The sequence below is a fragment of the Osmerus mordax genome, chromosome 19 (genome assembly GCF_038355195.1).
Source record: "Osmerus mordax isolate fOsmMor3 chromosome 19, fOsmMor3.pri, whole genome shotgun sequence".
Taxonomy (NCBI): Eukaryota; Metazoa; Chordata; class Actinopteri; order Osmeriformes; family Osmeridae; genus Osmerus; species Osmerus mordax.
In genome coordinates this window covers 14,474,710-14,490,282 of record NC_090068.1, presented here as the reverse complement: position 1 = coordinate 14,490,282, position 15,573 = coordinate 14,474,710, and the positions used below count along the sequence as shown (strand labels likewise).

General features: G+C 42.9%; 1 protein-coding gene across 2 annotated transcripts; it reads left to right on the top strand.

Annotated features, from left to right (window-relative positions):
* The first annotated feature begins 4,387 nt into the window (after positions 1–4,387).
* On the top strand, positions 4,388–10,715 carry LOC136963006 (T-box transcription factor TBX2b-like). Of its 2 annotated transcripts, none has more exons than XM_067256968.1 (7): positions 4,388–5,069; positions 5,710–5,977; positions 6,790–6,936; positions 7,629–7,705; positions 7,973–8,139; positions 8,831–9,387; positions 9,538–10,715. In XM_067256968.1, the coding sequence occupies exons 1-7, from the start codon at positions 4,708–4,710 to the stop codon at positions 9,958–9,960; spliced, it is 2,001 nt and encodes a 666-aa protein (XP_067113069.1). In that variant the 5' UTR covers positions 4,388–4,707; the 3' UTR covers positions 9,961–10,715. The 2 variants fall into 2 exon arrangements, with proteins under 2 accessions (XP_067113069.1, XP_067113068.1); XM_067256967.1 differs by having other exon boundaries at positions 7,961–8,139.
* Positions 10,716–15,573: the final 4,858 nt, after the last annotated feature.

Here is a 15,573-nt window from a genome sequence, read left to right as displayed (position 1 = left end):
ATATTTTAATCCTTTTGTCAACCGATTCAGTAGCCTAACTACATCAGTTTCCCCAGTTTCTAGATTGTCTCTGTTGAAAATAAACTTAGAATTACGTCTCATAAACGATAGGTCTAACTATGTTCAAAAATACTGAGCCAGTCTAATTTGAAACACTATTATGTGTGTGTGTGTGTGTGTGTGTGTGTGGCGAGAAGAGAGAATCAACTACGATCCTGACTATATTGTGTTACAAGCCAATACATTTATAGGCTACGATATGCATATACATGTTATTGACAAGTTAATAAGTTAAAGGCTATTGAGAGTTAAATTAAGTCGGTTTACATGAGTAGCCAATTCCTAGAGTTTCAGCGAAAACCCACCTGCCGCACACACGGAACCAGTGGGCAACAAGGAACGCTTCAGTGATCAAAGCCTTGCTTAGTGTTCCTCGGGAAGGACTGTCCAAATCACCTCTTGTGAACCATGCTTGCATCAAACGGTAACAAATATCAAATCACAGCGAAAACGTTAAATTCCACCTCGACAGAGGGATTTGTCTGATGTCCTTGCTGGGTGATTAAACTGGTAGAATTAAATTTTTATCGTGGAAAATGCAAGTAGCCTACCTTTTACGTTTTGGACTAAGGGGCCTGGTGAAAGCACGTTCTCCCAAATGCCTAGTGTATCCTATCACAAAAGCTAAGCGTTGGCTATGTTGGCGCCCCCAACTGTTACCTATGTGACACGGTGCAGCCTGTCGCCCTTGAACTGTCATCCCTGCCTAGACCGGCTCATGAAAACGTCAACAGCATTCAAACCAATAAAATTCCTGCGTTGAGATGTCGCAAATAGCCATATTTGCAACATGCATGGGGCCTACTGCTATTAGAAACCTGTCTTGTAGCCACTGTGTTATATAAGAATCCGATCCAAGGCCACCTTATTATAAGTTGTTGGACAATGGAAACATTAAGTATATAGCATTAAATGTGTGTTTGTCGTTGTCACTAATAATATCTCTGTTTTTCATCAGTCATTCATGATTTACGTAGGAAGAGGGATGACACCGTAAGTCAGCAAGATGTCGCGGCCAATTATGATCAAACAGTAAGTAACTCTCTATGATCAAATAGTAAGTCACCTAATGAACGATGAATGAATAAAACCAGAAACGTAATGACGGTGGAAAGACCCAGTGAAGTCAGTGGATAAGAGGGGAGACGGGACTGTGTTGGACCTTCGTACCCTCAGCTCTGTGCTCTATGACGGGGAATTATGAGAGGCTGTGACAGGTCTTAAACGGTCTGGCGCCGGGAACTCCAGTCAGGATAAATATAGCCAGCGAGCAGTTGCAAAGAGAGATGTTAGAGCAAGGATAGAAAGTTGCAAAGGAAATGTAGAACATATTTAAAGACATGGAGTATATTCGACTGTAGGAAACTGACAAAACGTGCTGCCTATAAGCATATTTTAACATTTGTTATTGCAGGAAATAGAAGTCTGTATTCTACTATAACTTTTCCATTGTCGTCTATTTTTAGAACTCAATAGCAAACAATTATTTCCTGGCATATTCTAGTTTATTTTATGTCCACCCTGTTTTACCTGACAATAACATAAGACTTATTAGTATAAATGTGACTGTATAGCCTACCCGAGCCTACGAAACTCCTGGTTTGTCGTCTACATATTTGGATTGTGACTTTGTCTTGTGTATAAAATCTCAAAGGTTTTTGTGTGTTTTTAACACCTTTATAGAATCTGTGGGGCCTCATGGTAGAACTACCATTGCCGAAACATGTCTTGCCTACAGCAAAGTATAAATTCCACTTAAACTTAGTTATCAAAGTAGTAAAGTAATACAATCAACTTCAGGAAAATTGTTAATGCTTTTCTCATAGACTTTTCCTGTAAAGTGGTAGGCTACTATCTCATGTATCTCATCTCAGTAGCCATGCAAGCACGTGGGTCTTATGAGAAAAGGCGATAACAGAACTTTATCCTATAGCACTGCAAATCAGCACTGCAAATCAGCACTGCAAATCAGCACTGCAAATCAGCACTGCAAATCAGCACTGCAAATCAGCACTGCAAATCAGCACTGCAAATCAGCACTGCAAATCAGCACTGCAAATCAATAGATAGCCTAATGTCCATCTTTTATTAGCCATAGCATAATAAAAAAAAATTATAGACATAACTTGTAGGCCACATGTATTTATTGATATGTATTTGGATAAATTATGACATTCTACAATTGCGAATCTCTTTGAACAAAACGGTATTAATCAATTAGATTAAAAAACACCGTTAAACAGGGTTATGGAAACCGAGCCTAACCCTACATCTAATGGCTTTCGAAATATTTATGAGAGTGTATGCGTTACAACTCTTAAAGCAAGGCTGCAGAAATGTCAAATTCAAAGGTCATAACATAAAGTGGCTCTCTGTAGCTAAGTTACGAATATTGTCAACTAATGTTTAATGTTTAATTGTAACGGATACATTACTAGCAGGTGTATACAGGTATTGAAACCTTTGTTTATTATTTTCACTCCCTTTTCCTAAATGCTTGATTCGTCCTACAAATATGTTTACTGAAAACACAATTAGCCTACTGATATAGCTACAGATAATCTATGACACTATGAATACCTTGCAAACAGTCACGCAGGGCACTCAGTCAGGCTATAGGTTAAAGACAATAGCTTAATTAACTCATAATTACCATATTTATCAATAACACTTTGGGTTAGCATAACAATGACTATAGTGTAGAATACGCAGTGAAAAACCATCCAGTTAGGTCCACATTGATCGTTGAAAGTCTCACCCTCATGTGCAGGTATATTCAGCTGAATTTTGGATGAGTTTTAGGCTGGAGGTTGAGGCTTGTGTCTCTGAGGACGAATTGTTTAGACGTCAGCACACACCGTACTGAAGAAACGGCATCGCTTCATTCATGTACATCCAAGCATTGGACTAAATAGCCTATAAACATTTCTTAAATAACCTTCGAGGAAATGATGTGCAGAACCCAAAGCTTAAGGTTCTGATGAGGCAGAGGATGCCGACTGGACTGGAGCTGTTTGAAGATCTGGGACTAAATATGAAGTGACAAGAGAAGTGTCTTATTGTGGGACTCCAGCAGACTGGCGCCAGGCGTGGAGCCTCTTAATCAAAGATCTGCACCCGGACTTCTTAAAGTTGTAGGGTATAGGTATTTAGATATAGGCCAAGTTAAACATCTACAAAACGAATATCAGAAATATGTTCAGTTTGAAAGGTGCAACTTTTGCTCCTCGGAATAACGCGGATGTGACCAGCATCTCTGCGCTGCGATTCTTTCCACCGTCAACGGTGATCCTCGGAGTCACCCCGCTCATCATACCCCTCCAGAACGTGACACCGGCTAGCCATATGTTTTGAGTAGTCCGTTTATTTCCTGTTTATTTCCTATAAGTTAACTTCTGTACCCAATTGTTCAATTGCCTCCTCTGGACATTAGAGGCTATAAGTCATTGCTCGAAGCATTGCCGTCTCAGCTTCATGTTTACTCCGTGGACTGCATGTTTGTCTTTGAGCTGCTGTTTACATGGACATGATTTTATAGATAATTTCATGCATTCTAACTAGTGCAATCAGCTTTAAGTAAATCGTTGCATTCAATTGCAGTTGCTTAAATGTAGGCTACGATCTAAATGATCTAATACAAAGAGCTGTATTGTGTATCCTACATGAGGAATCGCATAGATTAATTTTAGCTAAACAAAGGAATGATAAACTTTCACAGGCACAGATAACCTACTTTTTCATGGCGTATTAATATTTTTACTGAAAGACAAGGAATATGCTATAGGCATTCCCCGTTCTGAAACGATTAATGTGTTTTGAAAATGCAAAAAACATTGAAAGCTATATTATTCATACCTAATATGTGAAAAGTATTTGTTTTTAACTAATTGCAACCAATTAAAGTTATACGTTGCGTGGTGTTTAAAGTAGTTTTCATGAGTGAACTGACAGTCCATTATCCGGTAAACCAGCAAACAGAGAAATGTGAGAAAACCTTTCTGGCTCACTCCTCGCTAGGCATCCGGGACAGCCAGTCCGAAAGCTGCTCTCGGTGGAAGGGGGTGGGATTTCAAGATCTTTACTCTGTCATTGGTTAATATTTTATTCTGTTGACATGTTTTCTTACTGCTAATGCTTCCGACACCTCCAGCCCCCTTACCGATCTTGGTCGGAGCTGTCAAAACCACGCCTATAGAGCTCTACAATTGGTCCGGAAAGCGTAAAATCGTCAATCAAGGGGGCTTGGTTCATTAGTGTATGGAGCCGGGGAGGAGGGACATGTTTGGCAGTCACAGTTCCACGGTGATCAGGACAGGACGTCTATGTACTGGTGCAGTTTTGGAGTTGGAACACTGATTATATTTACATGAAACTATGTTGGTGTGGGTATAGGGAGTTCAGCCTTGCCGTCGAAGTGTCGCTTCCGTCTCTGACGGATATCATAACGGTGCCGCGTGGGGACATCAGAAGTGGCATACCCTTCCTCGCGCTGGTGGAAACGTCTGGGACGCTTTGGCTCTTGGCAACGCGCAGACCAACAGTTTCTACTCTTTAGCTCTAATTCTGATTGGAAATCTGGATACAAACCGATACATCTGCTGTGGGCCCTAGCGTGTAATAATTTCAAATTGATTTTTGGATGCACCGATGAGAGATCCAGTTTACACAGGGACTGCCATGGCGTATCACCCTTTCCACGCGCACCGGCCGGCCGACTTTCCAATGTCAGCCTTTCTCGCTGCCGCACAGCCGTCATTTTTCCCTGCCCTGGCGCTGCCTCCCGGCGCGCTCACCAAGCCACTCTCGGACCATGGTCTCAGTGGAGCTGCGGAGGCAGGACTGCACGCGGCGCTGGGGCATCACCACCAGTCGGCTCATCTCCGCTCCCTGAAGAGTCTGGAGCCTGAGGAAGAGGTGGAGGATGACCCAAAAGTCACTCTCGAGGCCAAGGATTTATGGGACCAATTTCACAAAATAGGAACCGAAATGGTTATTACAAAATCAGGAAGGTAGGCTAAATATTGTTTATGGTGATTTGAAATATTATTGAAATATTATTATGATAGAGTTGTGGACGGACATAATTGTGTAATTGGTTTGTAATGTTTTGGTCCACAAAATATAACCAATAATGGGCAAATGACGGAGATACATAATGGCCGTCAAATAACCGTGCTTGTAGTTTCATAGATCAAGCTTTACGCGATCGTGTTTTCTAAAATGACAGAGACCATATCAAGGAGAAAAACTATTATTTCCGATAAGACAAAGCATGCCGTGGGCCTTTACAAACACCGTCAACCTGTGGAAAATAAAGTTAGATCATTTGGGGTTTTGAACTCTGTAGCTTAGGCCTGTGACAAAAGAGAGGTTATTGTTGTTTGCAAACATGGTTGAGCGCAAGAAAAAGAAACAGAGCAGGCACCAAGCATACTATAGCCTAGCTAGTTAGCCTATTTTGTTATTCTGGAAGAAAGCTGAGCTAGGATTTTTGTCCACATCAAATGCATCAGACGGGTTAGGCAGAAGGAAGATACAGTAACTGCAGAGTAAGTGCCAGTCTGCACAGGCTTATAGGATTTGAACCTGCCTATGTGTGTAAAAGCGAAATATAACAAATCATACAAGGATTGTATTTCTTATTTTCAGGAGGATGTTCCCGCCATTCAAAGTACGTGTGAATGGGCTCGATAAGAAAGCCAAGTATATTCTTCTAATGGATATAGTGGCCGCAGACGACTGCCGCTACAAGTTCCATAACTCGCGTTGGATGGTAGCTGGAAAAGCCGACCCAGAGATGCCGAAGCGAATGTACATCCACCCAGACAGCCCTGCCACCGGGGAGCAGTGGATGGCCAAGCCTGTTGCTTTCCATAAACTCAAGTTGACGAATAATATATCAGACAAACATGGATTTGTAAGTAGGCATAATTGTCAATTTGATATAATCATATGAGTTCTATATGATTAGTATAGAAAAGGCTACTATGTTAGCATTTTGTTTGCGTCTTATTAAGAAAATAATTCAAAAATGTCCATTCTTGAGAAGTATTGTAACAGGCCACTTAGCGATAAAGGCTTTTATCTTGCCAATAACACATAAGTCGATATGGACTATCCTTTATGCAATTATAGGGCCATAGCCTATTTATTGTTGCTCAATAATTGCTTAAAAAATAATCACGATTTAGGGAGATGCTTTATTGCAATATGCAGGACCTTATTTAAGGTATAGGCCTTCTGACTCTAGTTAAAACATAATTGTGTGTAGTTTTGCCTAGCCCACTTGATGGATGTGTAATTTGCAGCCTAGACAACCAATGCTTGGCATCAGTGAAACTGAATTTTAACAGTGAAACTGAATTTTAACATGATTATGTTGTAGGCCTAACGAGAAAAGCGCAAAGTTGCTGGTAGCTTACACAATTAGCCTATGTTCTGCATAGATTTTAGTTCGTTTTTTCTCCCATTGAATGTTGAAATACATCCGTGTAAATACGTGTACACAAAAATATATAGTCCTATATAGGGCCTATAACTGACATAGCCTATGGGCCTATATAGCCTAGTTGGTATCATAGCAGTGCCACTCATGCATATGTCTCCTAATGACAAGTCTACGATTTGCCGTAATTGATTGCCATTTGGAGAAACGTCATCCGTTAGCCTATCATTCTCGGCATCCATAAAAATATGTTAATGTGTTAACCTGTCTCTCTCTGCTTCCAGACTATATTGAATTCTATGCACAAATACCAGCCTCGGTTTCACATAGTGAGAGCCAACGACATCCTCAAGCTACCGTACAGTACTTTCCGAACATACGTTTTCCCAGAGACCGATTTCATCGCAGTCACCGCTTATCAGAACGACAAGGTGAGCTTTTTTATGGGGAAGAAATATTCTATATTTCATATCTCCTCATCATATAGTGTATGTGTGTGTGTGTGTGTGAAAGGCTGAAATGGTAAAATTAAATAGTAGGCTAAAAGCACACGTAATTTGGTTAATGTATATATAATTCAATGGCCCTCGTAAGCATTCCATCGCTGGTGAGGTTACTTGGGGTAACCTAGCCTATACATGTTTTCTGATGGGCGTATGGTGTTATTATGTATATGCCCCCAACTACGGGGGCAGAAGCGATAAGACAGAGATCAGCGCTGGTCAAATGCATGCAGGCAATTTATACAAATGAGAACAGTTAAAGAAAGGTGGACGTGATGTATAACCCAATTTCTATAAATAATTGTACGACATAATGGGAGCTATTCAGTTGTTGTTGGCTATTAAACTATCAAGAATAATCTGTGTTTAATTGTGTCATCAACACAACCTGACTCACTTTTCGGTAAAAATCCAAGTAACTTCTCGAACCCACAGTTTCTCTTTGATAGCGTACTTTCCTTGGTGCAAATTTACCGGATCAGTTTTTGATAGACCTAACAGGTAGGTTCTATGCTAAATATTGCGTTGGTCTGGGTTAGGGTTACTAAACGTGTTTGCGTGCTGTTATGTGGGATTTTATTGTTTACGTTTTCTTTGACCAATTATTTTCTCTGATCCAGATAACTCAACTAAAAATCGATAACAATCCATTTGCCAAAGGATTCAGAGACACAGGAAATGGAAGAAGAGAAAAGAGGTAGGCCTAGAGAAATTGTGTTTATTGTTAATATAGGCCATTCGAGGTATAGTGTCATAATTCATCAATGCATAGGCGTAGAAAGTTCCAACATAGGCTATTCAAATAAATAGGCTTACATTGTTTTTGTTCCTAGATTTGTCTCAGTCGTGTAGCCTATTTGAAGGTTTATAAAATTTTATAGAGCGTATAGGCCTACATGTTTTATTCGAATGATGTGATATATCGAAATACAGATGCATTAACTAATTTCAGTCCGGTCTGCAGGAAGCAGTTAACACTTCCATCGCTGCAAATGTATGAAGACCAGAGCAAAGCGGACGGCGACTGCGCCGACTCAGATGACTCTTCCTGTGAACAAACTGGAAGGGAATCTGTCCACTCTCCCCTCGGACCCCGGAGCAGTCCGCAGGGGTTCAACCAAGCTAGTCGAGGTAGGCCGTAGAGTGTTACCCGTATCATGGAACATTGATTCTACGTGTTTGTCTTTATTATAGGCCAAGAAAATAAAATCACATTAATTAAAGATGAGCATGTATTTTAGGATAATAGTATGTGAAACAGTATACGTGTTTGTGATGAGATTAAACTCAGGGATGATGTGGAAGGTAATTAGGCTAATGCGTCAACGAGAGTTTGATAAATACGAGGATGGGATTGGTTAATATGCACTATGTCAGCCCTTGCTTTGGTCGCATGCGCCACCTACTGACGGCTGGATGACGCTATGGTCAGGCACGGGCCTTAAGAACTTCAACACCATGTTTTTGCAGTGACTATCCAAATCCGTTTTGTTTATGCGTCTTAATTTGAGTAGGACTGCCCTATTGCGGTTTTGAATATTTCATTTTGCCTACTTCAACCGATTCGAATTTCTGTCAACAGAAATGAATTTGCATGCAAATGATGAGAGGAGCCTATATAGTGGCTGTTTATCCACTGATAGTCCACGTAAAATATTTGACAATCTTGCCAACGTCAATCAAGGGGGGAGTAGAAATGACTCTAAACGCCAAAATAGCTCAGCCATCACTGGGATTATGTTGGCTTTCATGAAGTACAGCCTCACACACAAAGCCTTGAAAAAAATAATTTGGTCCTTAAGATGTCGTTATTTATTTCCAGATGAGAAGACTACCGACAGCGACCAGGAGATCGACCTCCAAGATGAGTGCTCCCCTGGAGCCAGCAGCCCGCGGGGTGAGCACTCCTCCCCTCCCAGCCCCAGAGACAGGAGGATGGACTGCCAAGATGCAAGAAAAGAGAGTGACTCTGTGTTTAGTATTCGAAATCTTGAAAAGGACAAGTTGGACAGTAAACATCGCAAGGAGACAGAATTTACCAAGAAGGACACGGACGCTGGCTTAAGTGGGGTTAAGGAGGGCTTTTCTCCTTTAATGGTTCAAACGGAAAGCCCCTCACACTTCAGCGCCAGTCACCTGCAAAGCCTTGCCCTGTCTGGCTTGCACAGTCAGCAGTTTTTCAACCCACTAAATACCGGCCAACCGCTGTTCTTCCACCCCGGGCAGTTTGCAATGGCTCCTGGAGCATTCTCCACCATGGGTATGGGGCATCTGCTTGCCTCTGTGTCCGGGGCCAGTGGCTTGGAGAACGGCCTGTCCTCTCAAGGCTCTCCTAATCATTTCCCATTTCACTTGTCGCAGCATATGTTGGCCTCTCAGGTAATTATACAGCCCAGCATTCAAACAGCCTCAAGCACTTCCCATTTGTCAACTATTAGTTTTGAGTAAATGTGAATGTTTACATTTCCTTCGGGGTCATTAAAGTGAATTCAATTGTATTGTGAATGAAAACGTTTTATTCCTGCACAGGGAATTTCGCTGCCCCCTTTTGGAGGGCTGTTCCCGTACCCCTACACCTACATGGCAGCAGCAGCTGCAGCTTCAGGTCTGCCCGCCTGCTCTGCCTCCACGCTGGGGAGGAGCGCCTTCCTTAGCTCTCGCCCTCGGCTACGCTTCAACCCTTACCAGATCCCCACGTCTCTGCACCCCAGCTCCAACCTGCTCTCCACTGGCCTGCCGGGGGGCGTCCCTGCCGAGGTGTCCAAGTCCAGCAGCCCAGAGACCAGCCCGGTGTTGGAGCACCGTGGCATCAAAGCTGCTTCCAACCAGAGGACAGCATCGCCCAAAACATCCGTGAAGGATTCCACCAACGAACTGCAGAACATCCAGAGGCTTGTGAGAGGACTTGAAAAAACACAAACCGTGTCCCCTACAATAGATTCCCCAAAGTGACAAAAAAAACAATATTCAAACTGGCTGCAACATATTCACCAGTTACCGAGGGAAACACGGTGCTGGTAACTTCTGTGCGCTTACAAAGACCACATGACATCTTGGAATGTTGAGCCAGGAAGACACTGTGGTTATGGGACTTATCTGTAGCCTACTGAGAAAGAGTTAAGTCCACAATATAGGCAATTTAATCTGATTTCACAAAGGGATCGAAAGAACCCTAACTGGTTGGACTCTTAATCTGTTCTCCTTGGATTGAAGTTGTTGGTCTAATTGAATTATTTATGTTACAAATAAAAGTAATTTTGTATATAGGGCCTATACTGTAAACTAATTGAATGAGAATAGAATACACAATTTGTTATTTATTTAAACATGTACATTGGTGTGTATATATTACTTAGATTTCCACTTGTTGCATTTTAATTTCCATTTTTACATGGAAATATTGTACATGGACACCATTTAGAGCTTTTTGAAAACGAGGAGTTTCAAAAGTTTGTGACGCTTCACTGTTTATCCTGCCAGTGAGATATGAAGGAATGCGTGCCACCGGTAAACTATTTCAAATACTGTTGACAAGACAGCAGAGCACCGTGTATTTGGCAGAGAAAACTCAGGTTTCTTTTTCACCAGCACTAAATACTATACCTCGTTAGTGGAAACGAAATTGGCATCTTTTGTGCTGGTTTATTCGGGTAAATTAATATGCTTTTGTTGTGTTTATCACACTTTCAATAAAAAAGAATGTGTCGATCCGATTTCAGTTTTAGTATTTTATTGGTAACAACTCTACTTTGTTAACTCTATACATTATATTTCATTAGATATTTTAAAGATGTAGCCTAATTAAATCAAAATTCTATCAGTAGGCCTACTGTAAAAGCGGGTATCGCAGAATCAATATTTGGATTATTTTAAACATTTGTCTTGTAACAGCTATATCAATCCATATACTTGCTTGTGATCCTGACACTTGTGGATACATGAAAGCTTTAAACTAGTATTTCATGTGATTTAAAAAGCAAAAATATTATCAGTGCCAGCTAAGGTTTAGACTAGCTGAATTTAATGTACATTTGTCAATAAGGATTCATGTTGCAAACGCACACCACAATTACATGCAACTTCAGATTCGTGCTTTTAACGTTTCTTTTTTTCTTCGGTCTACGTTTTCATTAAACATGTTAATGCTTTAATATAATGATTTCCCTGAACTAACCAGCAACAAAACTACAGTCAGTCAACAATGATTGATTGGTTTTGGAATAAAGGCCAACATTAATCAAAACATTGCTAACAAGTTACATGTACTTTAAATTAAGGAAATTATTGCCTAGATGAGTCTAAACACCGTCTTTAATCAACGTATAAATGTTCACCTGCTCCGAAAAGTCTATTTGCCGCCCGTGTAGCCGAAAATTTAAGTCATGAATGTAGTTGTATTAACTTGTTCAGAAACCTTATACACTTTCCACGACTTTGGTGTGTTTCATAGGCTAATCTATGTATTTCGACATGGTTTAGTTTCCCGTGCTCATCGGTCAATAATTCCATGCCGTCATTATGGTAAATTAGAATTAAAGTTAATGAAGTTAGAATTACAACAATTTTATTCTCCAAATTTCAATGAGTTTTAAGCACTGTACCAATAAGTCCACCTAACCATTATTTGATCACCCTGAGTTAATTTGTAATGACAATAATGCTAGTGTGTGTGTGAGATAGAAAGTTGATCAAAATGTCACCATTTAGTGAAGGGGTTAAGCGACGCGGCAGGATTTCATGCAGGGACAGGGGCTTGGGAAGCCGGGCGAGTTCGCAGCAGACAGTCTTTTGTCCCAGAACCGGCGCCTGTCGCCTGCCTGCCGGCCTCGCAGCCTCTACACACCCGCGTACAAAGGCTTACCAGGATCTCCAGTGCCTCAGCTCCTAATTAGTGAGCACTGACGTTCTTTTTCTTTTCTTTCTTCAACGATTATCACAAAACTCATTATAGTTACAGACCATTGTTGGCCTACATTCTGGTTTGCTCGCAATTAACAGAGAACCTCTCTTTCCGACCTCCAAATCATCAGGGAGTGAACATTTGGCCTTTGCGTAGGCTATTAGTCAATGACCGATAAACGATGAACAACTCGTTCACGTAGCCTACTGAATAAGAATAAGCTATTAAATACTGTGGCTCAAAAAAAAACTGATTGCCGCCTCATAGATCAAGTTGTACAAACATTTGGAAATGTTTGCACTGTTTGATGTAATTTCATGCCGAATATCTCAACGGGCCACCTGTGCTCCTGTGACAATAGTGTTCCTCGAGACCGAAGATCTTCTGCTCCAGAGCACAGGAAACAGTATTTAACCAGAAGCACGTTTGTTGTTTGTGTTTTGAAATTTGAAACAGTTATGGGACCAACGTTTTATGAAACACAAGGAGAATCTTAGCACACATTATCTTTAGTGTGTCTGCCCGTAAGGTCTGACATTTCACTATGAGGCAAAAGGAATGACTACCTTCATCAATCGATCAATAATAATCAAAACGATAAGGAACATCATCATAAACAAGGTAAAGTATTGATTATGTTATAATACATTGTGGACTAAACATTCTGAAATAAACCATTGAACTCATGTTAGATGGAGTTATTTCACAATATTTAGTTCACAACAGTTATGCAGGTGTTTATGTGTTGAACATGCTCATGTTGGATGCAGCAGAGTAGCTGGTGTGGTTCTGCAGCCGGTGTTTGTTCCTGAGGGAAGGACTGACAGGAGACTGCTAGCTGGAGCTGCTGTGTTTAGGTGAACTGAATAGTTCATATTTTTAACATGCAGAAGGAAATGGATCCAGTGCTCCCTGGTGTCTAATCCAACACACTGCCCCCTTCTGGAAACAAAAGTAAGTGCAGATTAAAACCACAGTGTGTGTTCTCAAGAGACAAGACATCAGTAAACGTTCATCTGTTATCCACAAACATTAAAACGTCTGTTGCTTTCAGTTGGTGGATCCCCAATCTGAACCTGCTGAAACAGGAACAGATACTCGATCTGTAACCTTTGAGTTTTCGTCTTTTATGTTCCAAAATGTAAATATAGAGCCAACAAGTGCAAATTATGACATTTATATGAAACCCATGAATTCCTCATGACCTGAGATCATTTGTGTCTTAGCCACAGCAAACAGGATGTATACCATGGATTGTCATTGACTATTAATTGCCGAATTTAATTGGTCAGGCATGTTGGCATGTAAACAGGACATTGATGACAGATGAAGCTTCTTAATATCTATCTAACAGTATGAATGAAGCACATCTTAGCTACACTTGACCCCTGGGTCCTAATGCCCACCTGTCCTTCTCCAGGAGCTCTGAGCTGGGATCTCCTGAGGCAGCGAGAGCCTCAACTCCCCGACTGTCTCCCTGCCGTCTTTGAGAGCCGAGCTGTGCTACCCGTTGCCAGGGCTCGTTGCCAGGGCCCATTGCCAGGGCTACGTTGCCGGGCCCAGCTCTGCAGTTCCTCAGTGTCACCTTGGTGAAGTGCATGATCAAAAGCAAAGCTAAGGTCACAAGCAGCCTCCTCCCGTCTCTGTAATCATTCCCTCCATGAACCACAGCACAGCCCCATGCTCCGTGGCTCCTTAATAGACATGTGTTCTCCATAAGGCAGAAAGCCTGACTCACTACAGCCAGCCAGGGAACCTTGTGCTGGGTTGCGTGACTGTGAGAGAGGGCCCTGTAGTGGACGGACGCGGCCTGTGGAGAGAGGGGAGAGAGACACCAGCCTGTGGAGAGAGGAGCAGAGAGGGGCGAGAGATACCAGCGTGTGGAAAGAGGAGCAGAGAGGGGCAAGAGACACCAGCGTGTGGAGAGAGGAGCAGAGAGGGAATAGAGACACCAGCATGTGGAGAGAGGAGCAGAGAGGGGCGAGAGACACCAGCGTGTGGAGAGAGGAGCAGAGAGGGGCGAGAGACACCAGCGTGTGGAGAGAGGCACTGGGTTGCTGCTGGGGGGGGGGAGCCACACCTCTGAGGCCCCACTGTGCTTAGGTAAACACTAAAGTCACAATCACAACCACATCACATCAATCATAAACCTAAAAGGACATTGCACATCCAGTAATACAATCTGAATGCAATCTGCATATTTTCTTATGATGTGTTTTTGGCATGTCCATGCTTTAAGTAATTCAGACAGTTGAAGGTTGAAGGTAGACAGGAAGGCAGGAATTGAGAGCGGGGAAGACATGCGGCAAAGAGCCCGGACCGGATTCAAACCCAGGCCACTGCGGCAAGGCCGTCCACCCACTGAGCCAGCTGGTGTTAGGGCCGGGGTTAGGGCCAGGGTTAGGGCCAGGGCCAGGGCCGGGGCCAGGGCCGGGGCCAGGGCTAGGGCCAGACCTAGGGTTAGGGCCAGGGCTAGGGTTAGGGCCAGGGCTAGGGTTAGGGCGTGTTATGTACCTTACGTTTCAGTCGTGGACTCACTAAGACTGAGGCAGCAGCAGAGCTTGCAGACGCCCTGGAATTCCCGTCAAAAGACATCTTGTCAGCGGTGAGCTCATCAGGTCAGTAGCCCCCCCCGGGCAGGCTTGACTGTCAACCTCACTGCTGTCTGAGAGATGATGAGGGTGAGTAATGAGGGCAGAAGGGCAGTTTGGCTCCCCAGCCACCCCACCCTGTCTGCCCCGGCCGGCCAGCAGGGGCTCCACGGGGTCACCTGATCTGGAGCGCTCCTCTGAACCACCATCCTTTCAGTCAATCAGACACCACACTTCAGTGGGGTTTCCTTTTACCTCACTGATGTTTAGCAGGCTGGGATGCACGTCCAGATCAGCAGGCCTCCTGAGTGAGCCTAATGCAGCAGAGCAGAGGGAGAGCACAGGGTCCTCACAGCTCACTGCTCTGATAGGATTTGGCCTACTCTTGCCCTCCACCAGCATAAACATCATGAGAACGTTATTCTCAAACTTCAAGCACCACATCCCCCCCCATGAGCTGTTACCTGCGTTTGACCCCCCTGCCTCGGTTGCTCCCCTGCTCCTCTGGTGTGACGCTCATCCCAGATGGCAGGGTGGCAAGGGGACCAGATGCGGGCCAACAGTTCAGCTCACTTGTGGTCCACACCACAGAATATTCCGCCCTTCAGAGAACATCATGGATGACGCTGGCTGAATGATATTTGACAATGTAGCGTTATATAGTCTCTAATTAGAGATCAGAGCAGTGTCTGGATCCAGCATCACATGGCAGAATGCAGTGTCAGAGTGAATACATACCATGCCTTCAGCATTAACAAGAAGGGGCAGGTTTCCATGGGTCAGGTATGTTTACTCTTTGATGAATGTAAAGGAATAATATGAATCCCATTCTCTTCTCTCAGCAGCCCTTATTAAAGTCAGTCATGGAGTCATTGTGTGTGCTGGAGCCAATGTCATGCTGTGCTTAATGATGTGTGTGTGTGCGTATGTGTGTGTATGTACATGTGTGTGTGCATGTGTGTGAACATGTGTGTCCTCTGATGAACCAGTACCAATATATATGTATATGCATCGCAGCAGCCCGCCTGATCTTCAATCTACCCAGACGCTCCCATGTCACCCCGCTCTTCATCT

Excerpts from the sequence above, each read along its gene's own strand:
- LOC136963006 (XM_067256967.1), top strand. The coding sequence starts at position 4,708 with ATGAGAGATCCAGTTTACACAGGGACTGCCATGGCGTATCACCCTTTC. Across the intron at positions 6,937-7,628 it reads CCGCTTATCAGAACGACAAG|ATAACTCAACTAAAAATCGA; the intron begins GTGAGCTTTTTT and ends TCTCTGATCCAG. Across the intron at positions 8,140-8,830 it reads GTTCAACCAAGCTAGTCGAG|ATGAGAAGACTACCGACAGC; the intron begins GTAGGCCGTAGA and ends ATTTATTTCCAG.